The sequence below is a fragment of the Bufo bufo genome, chromosome 6 (genome assembly GCF_905171765.1).
Source record: "Bufo bufo chromosome 6, aBufBuf1.1, whole genome shotgun sequence".
NCBI classification, from domain to species: domain Eukaryota; kingdom Metazoa; phylum Chordata; class Amphibia; order Anura; family Bufonidae; genus Bufo; species Bufo bufo.
In genome coordinates this window covers 50,331,305-50,348,299 of record NC_053394.1, presented here as the reverse complement: position 1 = coordinate 50,348,299, position 16,995 = coordinate 50,331,305, and the positions used below count along the sequence as shown (strand labels likewise).

The following is a 16,995-nucleotide window of genomic DNA, read 5'->3' as shown; positions in this document are numbered from 1 at the left end:
AACAGTTGTGGGTACCAATCCTACAGTGCATGCAAGAACAACAGGGCGGTTTGAAGATGTGTTGGTCACTTCAGATATGAGATCATTCTTGCAGACAACCCATCGACAGCCGCCCTCCGGAGTCAGACTCAGGGAACGCCTAGACCGACAGGTGTCCGACTACATCGGGTTAACGGCCGATGTGGACGCTCTGAGAAGTGAGGAGCCCCTGGACTACTGGGTGTGCAGGCTTGACCTGTGGCCAGAGCTGGCACAATTTTCCATGGAACTCTTGGCTTACCCCTCGTCGAGTGTCCTGTCCGAAAGGACGTTCAGCGCAGCAGGGGAGATCGTGACTGATAAGCGCACTCGCCTAGAGCTCACGACAGTGTGGACTACCTTACATTTCTAAAAATGAATGAGGCATGGATCTCGGAGAAATTCAACACATGTGACAACCACGTGTAATTGAATTTCCTCATGCCAGCCCACACGTATCCACCACCACCCAGAACAAAGAATGGTCCTTGTCTTATGTATATACAGCAGCATAAAAGGCCTTTTCTGTCAGGTGAATGCCTAATATTTCGGGCCTGTACTGGCCTACAGTAAAATTGCTATCCGCTGACCGTCTAATGTACCTCCAGCCATATAATCACTTGTTCTTTTCTGTCAGGTGAATACCTAATTTTTGGGGCCTGTACTCCACTGGCCCACAGTAAAATTGTTATTCAGTGACAGCCTAATTTACCTTCAGCCACATAATCACTTGTTCTTTTCTGTCAGGTGAATACCTAATTTTTGGGGCCTGTACTCCCGTGGCCTAAAAATTTAAATTTTCTAGGCTCAAGCAGGGCACATTTTTGAGAGTTTCTCTTTAAGACGCATAAAAATGGCCCCTGATTAAAATACATATTTTCTGTGGGAATTTTTACCATTGATCCCCTACTGGCATGTCACTGTCCATGCTGTGGGACTATTTGTGCACTTCTAGTAAGTATTTGGTGGCTGCAAATATGACCTGAATGTTTTTTAGGTTGGCCTGCCATTAAAGTGAATGGGGCCCACCACGAACGAGCGGTTCGGGAACATTTTATCGTGAACTCGCAATAGCGAAACATCCCGGCCGATGTTCGTCCATCACTATACCTGACCAAACCACCCAGAATCATCAAAGGAGAGAGCTGGATGCATGGTCTCCCCCACCCCTCTGGACTGCCAAATGGTTAGAAGGGGACCTCTGCTCTCCCGATAGGTGAGAATCGTGGAAGTGGTACCTACACTTTTGATCTACCGTAAAAGAGTCAGATGGTAACACCCCTTTAAGTTTTTTTGTGGCCCTTGAGATTTGTTCAATATGACAGGGTGGCCAGCTTAAAGGGAACCTGTGACCATATTACACAATTGATGGGCAGCGTGTTATAGAGCAGGAGAAGGTGAAGAGATTTATATACTATAATTGTTTTTTGTGGAAAAAGATTCAAAGTAATCTGTACTCGGGGCAAATTCTAGCCTCTCTGTTGCCAGAGGTGAAAATTGAAATGGCGCCCCCTCCCCTCCACATAAAATTCTCAATCCAAACTCTTCCCCCCAGCCCTACTTTTAAAGACATGTTGATGGACATACAGCACCACATACCTCTTACTGTATATCCAGTGATGTCTCCTCTGATGGAGATGGTCTCTTTCCTGGTCTTCTCCATTCAGACCAGACCACCATGACGACATTTCAGCCGCACCTCATCTCTGTGTTTGACACACAGACATCTTAGATTCCTCACTTTTGGAACATCCTCCCACTTCTGGTCCCCCAACATGGTCATCCTGCTGCTATCCCCAATACTATACTGCTAAAATAACATTGCCAAACAGATAGTCTGCCCACCACAGTAATAGTTTTCTCAGTATTAATAGTGCGCCCTATAGTTTCCCCAATAGCAACCCTATTAATAGTAATGTCCTCCATATTGTGCTCAATGATGTCTGCACCACAGTAGCCCTAATGTTAATGATGTCCACATAGGTTCCCTAGTAGAAATAACAGTGCTCCCAGCAGTAAGAAAAGACACCTCTATTGGGCACCCCTTTAGCACTCCCAGTAGTAATAAGCCTGATCTATAAGGCACTCTCATAGAGTCCACAGTAGTAATAAAGCCCACTATAGTGTACCCAGTATTTAAAAGCTCCCTGTAGTAGCCCCAGTATTTATAAAACCCTGCTACAGTGCCCTCTGTAGTGATGGTATATGAATATACGTTATATATGTTCTCACCCTTGTAGTCCACCGTAGTATAATGGCCCCCTGTATTGGTAGTATACAGTATCTCACAAGAGTGAGTACATCCCTCACATTTTTAGAAATATTTAATGCTATCTTTACAACACTGAAGATCTGACACTTTGATACAATGTAAAGTAGTCAGTGTACAGCTTGTATAACGGTGTAAATTTGGTGTGTCCTCAAAATACACAGCCACTAATGTCTAAAATGCTGGCAACAAAAGTGAGTACACCCCTAAGTGAAAATGGCAAAATAGTGCCCAAAGTGTCAATATTTTGTGTGGCCACCATTATTTTCCAGAACTGCCTTAACTCTCTTGGGCATGGAGTTTACTAGAGCTTCACAGGTTGCCACTGGAATCCTCTTCCACTCTCCATGATGACATCACATAGCTGGTGGATGTCAGAGACCTTGCGTTCCTCCACCTTCCGTTTGAGGATGCCCCACAGATGCTCAATAGGGTTGACGTCTGGAGACATGCCTGGCCAGTCCAGCACCTTTACCCTCAGTTTCTTTAGCAAGGCAGTGGTCGTCTTGGAGGTGTGTTTGGGGTCGTTATCATGTTGCAATACTGCCTTGCGGCCCAGTTTCTCGAAGGGAGGGGATCATGCTTTGCTTCAGTATGTCACCGTACATGTTGGCATTAATGGTTCCCTCAATGAACTGTAGCTCCCCACAGACTGCTGCTCATGCAGACCCAAAACCATGACACTCCCACCACCATGTTTGACTGTAGGCAGGACACACTTGTCTTTTTACTTCTCACCTGGTTGCCACCACACACTCTTGACACCATCTGAACAAAATAAGTTGATCTTGGTCTCATCAGACCACAGGACTATGTTCCAGTAATCTATGTCATTTGTCTGCTGGTCTTCAGCAAACTGCAGGATTTCTTGTGCATCATCTTTAGAAGAGGCTTCCTTCTGGGATGACAGCCAGGCAAACCAATATGATGCAGTGTGAGGTGTATGGTCTGAGCACTGACAGGCTGACCCCCCACCCCTTTAACCTCTGCAGCAATGCTGGCAGCACTCATACAACCTCTGGACATGACGCTGAGCATGTGCACTCAACTTCTTTGGTCAACCACGGCGAGGCCTGTTCTGAGTGGAATCCGCTTTGTTACACCGCTGTATGGTCTTGGCCACCGTGCTGCAGCTCAGTTTCAGGGTGTTGGCAATCTTCTTATAGCTTCGGCCATCTTTATGTAGAGCAACAATTCTATTTTTCAGACCCTCAGAAAGTTCTTTGCTATGAGGTGCCATGTTAAACTTCCAGTGACCATTATGAGAGAGTGAGAGTGATACCACCAAATCTAACACACCTGCTCCCCATTCACACCTGAGACCTTGTAACACTAACAACTCACATGACCCTGTGGAGAGAAAATGGCTAATTGGGCACAATTTGGCCATATCACACTGAGGGGTGTACTCACTTTTGTTGGCAGCTGTTTAGACATTAATGTATGTGTGTTGAGTTATTTTGAGGGCACACCCAATTTACACTGTTATACAAGCTGTACACTGACTACTTTACATTGTATCAAAGTGTCAGATCTTCAGAGTTGTCCCATGAAAAGATATGATAAAACATTTACTAAAATGTGAGATATTTACTTTTGTGAGATATTGTATGGACTGTAAATAATGGTTCTATTGTTAGTATATATAACGCTCTTCCCCACTTTAGTGCCGACATATATACAATAAAAAACAACTACTCACCTGTGTCCTGCTTCTTGCTGTCGTCTGCCGGACCACAGGCCTCTTTCCCAATTGTGGCCTGAGCTGGTGACATCACCAAGACCTCTTGTGCCTGGTTACAGATGGCACGATGACATAGTCACAAACACCTGCACCCTGACTCAGGCGTTCATGGCTACATCATCATGCTGCCCGCGACCCAACGCAGAAGGTCGCAATGATGTCCTCGTGATGGCTTCTACCATTCTACTGCCTCATAGACTTCATCCCCCCCTTAGAGAAAGGTCAGCTGCCACCTGAGGTGAGATGCTCATCTCGCCTCATTGCAGATGTGGGCCTGTCTGTAAATTAATTATTTAAATCTCTGCTTATTCTGAGCTTAAAAGTCCGGTAGGAAGTCCTTCCCAGTGGTTAACAGCTTTAATGTGCATATAAAAAATGCTGTCAATTACAGATAAGACCGCCCCCCACAAATGTGTATATAAATCTTCTCAGCTCCTCCTGCAGATCAGACACCATCATCAAGAAGCCAGGTTCTCTTTAATGCTTTAAATAAAGGATCTCATTCACTCTACCTGGACTATTATATCCCTGCAGCTGCTCTTAATAATCTCATTCATTCTTCTAACAGTATATGTATTTGGAAAAACTCTTAAAATAGGTTGTCCCACTAAAAATATTCTACATGGACACTAAACCCTAAAAAAACTAACAAAACAAAAAAGCATAACTTCCTAACTAAAGTTTACCTATAACTTTCTGCATGGATATCCGCAAACTGCAGCAGAAAGCTATTTTAGCAGATATCCTGCAGTCAGAGAAGTGCCTGTAACACCCCAGAGTGGTGTCACCACTTCTGCATTCCTGCACCTGGGACGTGCGTCATTACATCTATTAAGGGCCCTGGGGCGAGGCGCCCCCCGTCGCATGCCTTCTTCCTCCCAGCCCCTCCATCTTCGGCTGGGGACTGACTGTGCATTAGGATGACCTCACAGTAAAAATAGTAAGTTTGGGAAAAAGGTGGGGCTTATCACCAATACACTTCAACGGACACTCAGGGCGGTATAAAAGAGCTAGAACCTGCAAAACCTCCCCCCCACCCCGTGTGTGTACACATACTATACAGTACCAGGGCTATTACACTGCAGAAAGTGTTCTGCAAGTGTTTTTCAGTTTCGTATTTTGCAGTCTATTACAGCTCCACATGCTGGTAACCCAGCTTTCCCAGGGCTCAAATGGCAGATCTACCTAGATATGGCACTATTTTGGAGTGAAAAGAAGCATTTATTTAGGTAGACTTAGTAGTCCCTACTACAGGTCCATATAGTTTGCTACCCAGCTTTCCCTAGACCCTGAATTACAAATCTTTCTAGCTATGCTACAGTATGGAGGCTCTGTCACTGGAATTCTTACTCCGCTTTTCCAGGCTCCTGGCTATATATCTAGCTAGGTATTCCACAATACCGGGGATTTACCAACTCATAAATGGGGTGATCTGGCATTCAGCAGTCTGGGAAAGCTGGGTAACATGCCCTGCAGAGATGTAATGGAGGCCACATGGGTACATACATTCTATATACAACATGGGCCAAATTTATCATTAAGGCCCCTTTCACACAAGTGAATATTCAGCGCGGGTGCAATGCATGAAGTGAACGCATAGCACCCCCACCGAATCCAGACCCATTCATTTCAATGGGTCTATGTACATGTGCGTTGGTTTTCACGCATCACTTGTGCGTTGCGTGAAAATCACAGCATGTTCTATATTCAGCATTTTTCACGCAACGCTGGCCCCATAGAAGTGAATGGAGCTGCGTGAAAATCGCATCCACAAGCAAGTGTGAATGCGATGCGTTTTTCACAGATAAGCCACTGAGGAAGGGGATACTCTAGCCCCGAAACGCGTCTGGTCTGACCCCCCAACTCTATGCGAGTGCACCGCATTGAACTTATTAAGGAACAACTCTGAGCCGCCTTACGAAATAAAGCCGGTCTGAAACTTTTGCCCGAAAAGCTGGGACATCTCATCCAGATTTCAACAAGCGGGACCTCGTGCAGAAAATCCAACTGCTAACAGGTGATCCATACTACTCACTACGGGTTCTTCACCTGACCGCAACAAGAAAATCGGGAGTAAAAGTTCCGACAGACGGCAGAGGTTTCTCTGACCTGTGAGATCCCTCCAACCTTGGTAAGAGCGTTCCTTCACTAACTATTACCTATCGCTGGATTCCTTTTCTGACTGAAAGCGGGACGCCGCTGAGTCAGTGACGGAGCAAAGTATCACTGCATCTGATTACCGCCAATTTACTGTACAGTATTATCTTTTACTCCAAATTGGCTACCAATATTAGTGGGACCTGACTATATTCGGATTTCTTGAGGACAACTTTTTACATCATTCGGTGTTTATACATTTTTTACTTTGTAATTCCTTTATCACCCAATAAGCTTTATTAACATTGTGTTATATTATCTATTTATTGCCACATTTTACCCATTCAGCATTTCTGTTCATAATGCGTCTGAGATGAGGCTGTTGGGTCACAACACCACTATTGGGTAACCAATTCAGCAGCACCTCGGCCGCAGAATACACAGAATATCTGCCTTGAATATTGTTTTATCTATAGGTAACGTTTTAACCATTTAAGTACCGCACACGCTCATCTGCAAGGGGCCTAAGATTCGCCACTTTTGTGGCATGAAAAAGTCACAAACTACATGTTTGCAACTTTTTTAACAGCACTTGTGCAAGTCCCATTACTCTGCCAGCCTCGCTACTTTCCTAATACCGGCCACATTTATCATCTTCTATGCCTGTTTTCTGACATAAAATAACACTGAAGTCTACACCAGCCAGAATGCACCTAATTTATGACGAGGCCTGGTTATCACAGCCAGGGGAGTAGGATCTATATCCATAAATATATCATGGCCACTTAAGCATTATTCCTCCACACTGCAGGTCTGGGATGGGGGCGGGGCAATGGGCGTGACAGGGGCGGGGTCAGGTGGGAGCTCTGTGTATTATGCTGCTGCTGCTGCTGGGGGACAAGGTAAATATGTGGAGTTATTTTTATTTTATTTTTTTACTGCCTGTGAAGGGGGCACTTTACTGGGCATATTACTGTCAGGGGCACTTTACTGGGCATATTACTATCAAGGGGCACTTTACTGGGCATATTACTATCAAGGGGCACTTTACTGGGCATATTACTGTCAGGGGGCACTTTACTGGGCATATTACTATCAAGGGGCACTTTACTGGGCATATTACTATCAAGGGGCACTTTACTGGGCATATTACTATCAAGGGGCACATATCTAGGCATAACTACTGTGAGGAGGCACATACATGGGCATCACTACTGTCAGAGGGCAGATCAGGGAATCGCTACTGTGAGAGGGCACATAACTGGGCATCGCTACTGTGAGAGGGCACATAACTGGGCATCGCTACTGTGAGAGGGCACATAACTGGGCATCGCTACTATGAGGGGGCACATAACTGGGCATCGCTACTGTGAGGGGGCACATAACTGGGCATCGCTACTGTGAGGGGGCACATAACTGGGCAAAACTACTGTGAGGGGGACACATCTGGGCATCGCTACTGTGAGGGGGCATATATCTGGCTATAACTACTGTGAGGGGGACACATATGGCCATAGCTACTGTGAGGAGGAACATATATGGCCATAGCTACTGTGAGGAGGAACATATATGGCCATAGCTACTGTGAGGAGGCACCTATATGGGCATAACTATTTATAGGGGGCACAATGCTGTCATAACTACTGTGTGGTGGCATAAAGGGGGATTAATTACAATGTGGGGGCATTTAGGGGACTTGGTGGGATTAGGTGTTTAGTTACATGTTAGGCGGAGTTAGAGGCGTGGTGCGCCGCATATAGGGTCCCTCTTCCTTCTTTTGAAAAGTTGGGAGGTATGCTATTAGTTACTAGGAGATTCCTTCCAACAAAATGGAGACTCTCACTGTGTAGACAAATAATTATGCGGCTAAGCTCAGCCCCTTCCTCCTAAACCTGTACTAGCATCAGAGACGGAGAGGGGAGAAGACATGGCTGCAGTCTGAAAGAACGTATATACTGATTTTCTATGGTCTGCAACTGTGATATCTGATGAAACAAGCAAATAACAGACATATAAGGAGATTATGTTTAGTTTTTTTCCTGGGTTTAGTGTCCCTTAAATTGAGAGTAAGGCCTCTTTCAGACGGGCGTTGCGGGAAAATGTGCGGGTGCGTTGCGGGAACACGCGCATTGTAATGCGTTTTGCACTCGTGTGAGAAAAATCGTGCCTGTTTGGTACCCAAACCCGAACTTCTTCACAGAAGTTCGGACTTGGGATCGGTGTTCTGTAGATTGTATTATTTTCCCTTATAACATGGTTATAAGGGAAAATAATAGCATTCTGAATACAGAATGCATAGTAAAATAGTGCTGGAGGGGTTAAAAAAAATAAATAAAAATAATTTAACTCACCTTAGTCCACTTGTTTGCGCAGCCGGCATCTCTTCTGTCTTCTTTGCTGAACAGGACCTGTGGTGACGTCACTCCGGTCATCACATGATCCATCACCATAGTAAAAGATCATGTGATGGACCATGTGATGACCGGAGTGACGTCAGAAGAGATGCCGGCTGCGCGAACAAGTGGACTAAGGTGAGTTAAATTATTATTTTTTTAACCCCTCCAGCGCTATTTTACTGTGCATTCTGTATTCAGAATCCTATTATTTTCCCTTATAACCATGTTATAAGGGAAAATAATAATGATCGGGTCTCCATCCCGATCGTCTCCTAGCAACCGTGCGTGAAAATCGCACCGCATCCGAACTTGCTTGCGGATGCTTGCGATTTTCACGCAACCCCATTCATTTCTATGGGGCCCGCGTTACGTGAAAAACGCACAAAGAGGAGCATGCTGCGATTTTCACGCATCGCACAAGTGATGCGTGAAAATCACCGCTCATGTGAACAGCCCCATAGAAATGAATGGGTCGGGATTCAGTGCGGGTGCAATGCATTCAACTCACGCATCACATCCGCGCGGAATACTCGCCCGTGTGAAAGGGGCCTAAGAGTTACTTTATTCATAATACTGGTATGTGGGCAGCAGTTAGTAATATGGCACAAAGTCTAATAAAATAGAACATGTCTATACTCTTCAACCTTTCCTGCATCAAGGATTCGTCTTCTCTTTTTGATTTATAAAGCTCCTGGTTAAAACTCGGCCTGCTGACCACGTCTGTACCTCTGGTACCTTGCTCTGTTACCTCCTGGTCCCTCTAGACCAGTTGCCTCGTGTGCCTATCCTCCTCAAGAGGCAGCAACCTGATGTTCCCCTTGGGAAAGAGTATCCCCACCATCAGGGTACTGTGAAGAACAATGAGTTCACTTAGACAAGACCCTTAGAGGGGGTAGGAGATGTGGCACAGTGGGTTAGCACTCATTGGCTTGTGACAGAGGGCACATATGAACATGGGACCAACACAGATGCCTTCAGCTGCCAAGCGCACATGTAACAGGTCAGCCAGTGTCATAGGTACAGATCTGCTGACAGATGCCCTTTAAAGCAGATCCGGTAGATTGCCATTGGTTAAAAGCATAGTTTTTGCAAACATAGACGCACCAATTATTTCTCCAGCTGCTCATGTACAATGATCGTGATCTAGGCCGCAGACACATTTGTACTATGACATTCTGTGGCCGTTCATGTTTTAGGGAGTATGATACACTTTTACATTAAATAGCAGACAGAGATGAGCGAATTTCATATTTTGAAATTCGTTCACGCTTCATTTGGTGGTAAAAGCAGAATTGCGTTATGGATTCCTTTACCACGAACCATAACGCAATTCTATGACTTAATGCCTTTAGAGGCATTCTTTAATTCATTATGTCATTATAGAAGTCTATGGGCTGCAAAACGGGAAGTCCAGTTTCCGTTATGCAGGAGAGGACTCCCCTGCATAACGGACACGGGACGGATCCGCTTTGCAGCCCAAAGACTTCTATTCTGACAGAATGAATAACGGAATGCCTCTAAAGGCATTCCGTCATAGAATTGTGCTATGGTCCGTGGTAAAGGAAAACATAACGCAATTCACATTTTACCACCAAATGATGTGTGAACGAATTTCAAAATATGATATTCGCTCATCTCTACAGTCACAGAGTCCTGTTAGTACATCATACCTTCTGATACTAGAACCTAAATCCCATCTCTTAGGGCTCATGCACACAACCGTGTGTATTTTGCAGTCTGGAAAACATGGATCCCCTTAACAAAAAAATAATAATAAAAAAACCTGATCAAATCAGTTTTTTTTGCGGATCCATTGTAACAATGCCTGTTCTTGTCCACAAAACGGACAAGAATAGGACATTTTCTATCTGTTTTGCAGAACGGACACAAAGTAATTTCTTTTTTTTTTTGTTTCGCATATGGGCTGCAAAACCCCCCCAAAAACAAACAAAACGGAATGGACAAAAATACGTTTGTGCGCATGAGCCCTTACTGATTAATCTACAATACCTGCTCAATGTCTGATTCCTTCATATTCAGTTTTCAAACCCATTTCATTTCAATGGAAAGTGACACCAACAGGTATTTGTACATCTGCATCTGGTTTTTACAGGACTCAAAACCACATCATCCTATGTTCCGGGTCCTGGGGGTCCTTTATGTAATGGTTGATGGACAATGGCTGACCGATGCACAAAACCATATCAGGTTGCACTGGATTTACAACTCATTTTTCAATCTGCTGACTTTAATGGTGTATGGCAGGATCCATTTTCCATCCTACTGACCTTAATGGCATGGGAAGGCAAACTTTTTATTTTTTTTAAGGGGGCTTTTTTTTTTTAAGCCAATTGAAATAACATGAAACATGGATTGAAAGACTATGCAAACTGAAATCACTTTGTACAATAGCTATCCCATAAGTACCGAATGGCTAAAAAAACACTTCTTAAAGGAATCTGTCAACATAATCTTGGACTATTATTTAAGTGGGGGAACCGGGCAGAATTTTTTTTTCAAAGCTGAGAGAAACCCAATTTTTTGTTTTTAAGGACATTTTGTGATTTTTGGTGCTTTTTATTTTTTTCAAGTATTTGTTTGCATCATGTTATAGTAAAAAAAAAATGCCAGCTCCACATTTTGCATAGACATTTTTTTTGTAGAGGCCTCAGCATGCTCTGGCATTTTTGTCCAATAAGCAACCATTGGTTGTTTTTTTTTTTTTCACCTTACTTTTTTTATTGCATGGCGTTTTCTGTACCAAACTATTTTCCCATATTGCTCTAAGAGAAATATTTTTCTACATAAAAATGCAAGGCATGCAAAAAAAAAAAAAAAAAATAAAACAAAATGCCAGGTCAAAAGCAGCATAACACCACCCTAAGGCTACATTCACACGTCAGTATTTTTCTATATCCCGATTTTCGGTCCGTTTTTTGCGGATCCGTTGTTCCTGAAAATGTTTCCGTATGTCATCCGTGTGTCATCCGTTTTTTGCGGATGCGCAAAAAACGGAAACATGTATAAATCTCAATAAGCAAATAAAGTTGTTTGGATTTCTTTGAAAAAAAATTGAAAAAAAAAAAGTGAATAAAAGTTTACAAAATAAAAATTTTATTTCCAGGAACGGAATCCGCATAAAACGGATGACATACGCAATGACATACGAATGTCTTCCGTTTTTTGCGGATCCATTGACTTTGTATTGTACCAGGATCTGATTTTTGCGGAAAAGAATAGGACAAGTTTTATATTTTTTCGGACATGCAGAACGGAACAACGGAAACGGACAGCACACATTGTGCTGTCCGATTTTTTCCAGGACCCATTTAAAATGAATGGGTACAGAACTGGTCCAGATCTGTTCCACATAAAATGGAACAGATCAGGAAAGAAAAAACGGACGTGTGAATGGACCCTAAAGGGCATAAACCAATTTATAAAATGTAAAATAAAACCACAGAGACCAGATTGCCACAATAAACAGTTTATTGCTTTAAGTTGAGAACCAGACAGCCTATGGTGTTAAAGGCGATTCACACATCTATCAGTTTATTTTTTTCATTCGCAGGAACACGCTTTTGTGATATTACAACAAACATGGCACGGTAACAAAACACTCTCCACCTTCAACACAGTAACAAATGTGCATCGGGGAAGGTGGATTCTGCGAGAGCACATAAAAGAATTTCCGAATAGTAGTAGTGATTTATACCAAAAATAGATACTGAACTTTAATCTAATGCAATCACATAATCCTTAGTGTTCTGAGTACAATTAATAGCAAAAAAAAAAACCTCTATAATCACCTTTGAAGTCTGGGGTAGGGGCACCTGACAAAAGTGACCTTTTTTTATCCTAAAAAAAAAAAAATAATTCTGAAACTTGATTTTTATCTTCACTAGGCTATTCTAGAAACTCTACACGACGTGTCTCCCATGTCGTCACTGCGTATAGAGAGGAATTGGCACTATGATACGGTAACAAAAGACAGACAAAAAAACTGCTTACAAAACCTTTAAAAGAGAGACCCAAATCTAGCTAGAAACTTCACATTCAGTCCTTAATATCACATACAAATAATTTATTACAAGAGTAATAAAGTGAAAACTGCTACTGTATATATACGGATTGTATCGACTATGGTGTTTTTGTCTTTTTTTTTTCCGCACGACACAAAAAGGTTACATAGAAATTTTGGTTGCTGATGTACATATATATTTATATAGAGATATCTAAAACTGCTACTCCTGAATGTTCGTTACTGATATGGCACGCGCGCCAGTACTGGAAAGAATACTTAGCATAGGTTTTGGTAAGGTTTATAAATTATTTTTTAAAAAGTATATATATTTTTAATATTTATATATATATATATATATATATTATATATATAAAAATGAAAAGCAGCTGCTGTGTGACTCGAAAAAACCAAACCCATGTTACATGGCAGTGTAGTAAATAACATGGAAATTGGAAAGTTATTTCTAAAACAGTAAAATGAAAGGAGGTGGAAATGGGGTTTTAGATTGAGAGGTGGGGATGGGGTTTTTAGCCCGCCATTGACGTTTGGTAATGGCTGTTGATTTAAATGGTGAACTTATGATTATTGCACTTTAGTGGCTACACCCCTAGCTAGCCTAACATTAGGCACACAGGTTGCAGTTGACTATGTACTTATGACCATCAATATCTGGTTCGTTTCCCTCGTGCCTCTCTAGGAATCTGCTGCCAAACTTCGAGCCTTTATGACTTCGTTAGAGTTTCAGTCTCAAGAAATGTAAGCAGGAAATGGTGTAAAGTGATAACGGGTCGCTTGCAGTGTCCTACCGGTGGGCATAATGCAGAAGTGACCTCCATCAAGGAAGGGTTTAATCTTTTCAAGACTGAAGGCACCAGAAATGCGCGGCACCCCCAGTCGATTAACCTCCACAAAGTGACCGTGCACGCACAAGCTCAGCTTCCGTTTATTTTGCGATGACGCACAAGAACAGAGGAGGAGATTGTCGATATGTATTGTCTGCTAGCGTTTTTGGCAACACAACAGTGATGTAAAAAAAATATATACATGTATCCATGTTTCTATTGGATGTGAAAGAAAGTGAGGTATGTGAGAATTGTTGGGAAGATGAAGCCTAGTAGATGATCCATAATGTACAAATGTTAGCCGCGAGGACCGTCGTGCAGCTCAGCGATCGAGGAGGCTGCTATACTGCAGGTGGTCACCCTCACAGAGTGGTCTCTCTGTAGATCTTTTCTATGGGTTGGCATCTTTTCCCTGTCAAACAAGAAAATGTAAGGAACTGCATGAATGAAAACACAAACTCACCAAACCGACATAATATAACCAACATAAAAAAGAACCATAAAAGACAAAAAAAAATATTCACAACACTAAGGCCGCATGCAAACAGCGAGTCTGAAATACACAGGCTCTGGCCATTTGTGCACCCCATCACGGATGCAGACCCATTCACTTGAGTGGGTCCACAATCGAGAAGGTGCGGTGTGGAACGGAGGCACGGAGCCACTACGGAGTGCTTCCGTGGGGTTTCTCTCTGTGCCTCCGCACCGCCAAAAAATAGAACATATTTTTTGGTGGTGCAGACGGATCATGGACCCAAGTTGAATAGGTCTGGATCTGTCTGAGGCAGCAAATTGTGGTCCCCAATGCACAGAAGGGGCGGGCAACGGCCGTGTGCATGAGGCCTAAAGCAAATAAAAAAAAAAATAGAAAGAAATTGATATTTACCACCACATCACTGCACGATACAACACTTGTGCACATGTGCATTAGCTTTACCTGCCCCAGCGGCTATTCGGAAGGACAGGAAGACCGGCTGAACGGGAAAAGAGAAAACATTAGATACGAAGCTTCCCAGTTCATAGTTACATAAATAGCGCAACCACTGAAGAAAGAAAACACTATAGCATTCATTAGAGTGTTTAACAAAAATATATATGAATGATTAAAGGCTCAAGACAAGAACTGCAGCACATTCCCTGTATAACAATACAGATCTTAAAATGGTAAGACTGGCCCTTGTGCTTCTAGTGATATTGCCATATAAAAATTAATTTTCATAATCTGCATAACAAAGATTTGCCAGAGAAAAAAAATCTATTTAAATGGCTCAGCATGGTCAAAATACATTTAAAAAAAGACACTCACCCCCCCCCCCCCCATCACAACCGGCCCACCACCACTCCTGTTCCGAGGATGCCCAGTCCCCAGCCATTCTCTGCTTCCAATGAAGTCCCAGGATACAGAAATGTGACCCCTGCAGCCACTTTTTTTTTTCAATCTTGACCATGCTGAGGAGCCCCTCGAAATAAAGGGAGCGGCAGGTCGAGCATGGGCAATGCAGCACCATTCATCTCTATGGTATTGCCAGAGATAGCCAAGTGCAAGCGCTTGCCTACGTCCAGCAGTCCCATCAAGAGATTAATAAGTGGCAGTAGAAATACTCGACCTGCCACTCCAATCATATTGGGGGTTTCCAAATGGTATGGGGCACCCCTCGTGATGAATGAGGGTCCCAATGGTTGGACTAATAGTTATCCCCTATCCTGGGGACAGCAGATAACCCAGAGCTTTAGGGGAATGGGCAGGTTTATAAACCCATCTTCCCCATACAGACACGTCAGGAAAAAGGAGGAACTATGTATGTAATAAAGTGGTAGCCCTGCACTGCAGTTTGGGTGCACCTGTGCGATTCATTAAAGTTTAAAAGGATATTCATTAAACTCTTTAAAGGGATATTCCCACCTTGGACTTTTATGATGTACCCTGTGGATATGCCATAAATGTCTGATAGGTGCAGGTCCCACCTCTAGGACACCTGTGTGGAGAACAAGGAGACCACTGACCCACCTGGTGAAATGTTGCTGCACATGGCCGTTTCTGTAGGTAACAAAAAGAGGCGCACACACACACACGTACGTCCAACTCTCCATTCATTCTCTGCCTAGATGAGGTGGTCACCTCACCAGGCGGGTTAGAGACCCCCCATTCTCAACAAAGGTGTCTTTAATTCCAGACAAAACTTTTAAGAAAGCAAAAAGAAAGAGAAGAAGAAATGGAAAGAAGATTTGATATATGAGATATAAAATGCTGTACTTTACCTTGTGGTCCCCCATGCAGATATTTGGCCCAACGCCGTCATAAATCACTATCCTTTCATCATTTTCAGACTGAAAAAAAAACAATGTACATATAAATGTATTTAATTGCTGCCACTATATAGCGGTAATTTGAGATACTCTCTGTGAGGATGTGATGTTTCCAGGCCCTAAGTCGAACCAAATATAAAAACACTTGGTGGTCTTATCGGATTATATGCACCCATCTTAAATGGGTTGTCCGGCATATATATATTGATGACCTTTCATCAGGATCGGTCTTCAATATCTGATCGGTGGGGGTCCACAATCAGCTGTATGAAGAGAAGGTGGCGCTCCATGTGAACGCCGCTTCCTCTTCATTACACTGCACTTCATCTCCTATCCTGAGGATATCAATATATATGGCCGGACAATCCCTTTAATTTGGCCCGTGTCACAATTATTAAGAGGTACGCACTAATTGTGAAGCATGTGGGGTTGTCCGTGCACCAGACCTGAAACCTACTCCAGCCAGGAACTGAAATAGATTTCTGGTGTAAAATGTGCAGATTTCTGGCTCACATATTGTTAAAGGAGTCAGGCCACGGGCCATCTCACCCGTGGCCCGCATCCTCCAGTCTACCCTTTTGGACATGTGTCAAAGAAATCTAAGAAGTCCCAAGTTTTGTCACAAACTGGCACTTGCGACAAAATTTGCAACTTTTTCTACTCCAGAAAACTGGTGTAGAGCCATAATAAATCTTCCCTACAATGTAAAAACAACAGAACCTCCACCAGGTTATAGGGGTATTTCAAGGGTATATGTACACGTGGCAGATCTCTTGCAGAAATTTCTTACTGTCCTATTTATCTAATTGGGCTTTGCTCAAACCCCTGCACTTGCAGCAGGAACTTCAGTAGCATAAATTTGTGCAACAGATCTGCCACATGCGGTTACACTCCGAGTCAGCAGTACACCGATTAAGGGTCTATTCACACATCAGTATTTTACTTTTCCAGAATTGTGTTCCATTTTTTGCGGATCTGTGTTTTTACCAATTGTACATCCCCATCAGTTCTGTTTTTCTGCATAACACGGAAGGAGGAATATATGTTGCTAGGGTACAAAAAAAAAATTGACTACAATGGGACCACGGACTGCATTTTGCGGACAGTAGGAAAAGCAAAATTTCTTTGCAGATCCGCATAACGGAACAGAACTGATTTTTTGCGGGGGCCATTGAAATGAATGGGTCCGCATTCTGTTCCGCAAATTTGCGGAACGGATGCGGATTACAAAATACTGACGTATGAATGGACCCTTAAGCTAGTGACTGGCTGCAGCGGTCATGTGTTGTCAACGTGTC

At 43.1% G+C, this 16,995-nt stretch overlaps 1 protein-coding gene across 1 annotated transcript in view; it reads right to left on the bottom strand.

The window, feature by feature from the left end:
• Positions 1-11,997: 11,997 nt before the first annotated feature.
• The window catches only part of INPP5A (inositol polyphosphate-5-phosphatase A), a 439,951-nt gene continuing 434,953 nt past the window's right edge, over positions 11,998-16,995 (bottom strand). The window contains exons 14-16 of the mRNA XM_040439018.1: positions 15,650-15,718; positions 14,277-14,364; positions 11,998-13,802 (exon numbers count right to left, since the gene is read on the bottom strand). Coding sequence (XP_040294952.1) covers positions 14,284-14,364; positions 15,650-15,718 — 150 coding nt within the window. The 3' untranslated portion in view covers positions 11,998-13,802; positions 14,277-14,283. The remainder of the gene's footprint in view (positions 13,803-14,276; positions 14,365-15,649; positions 15,719-16,995) is intronic.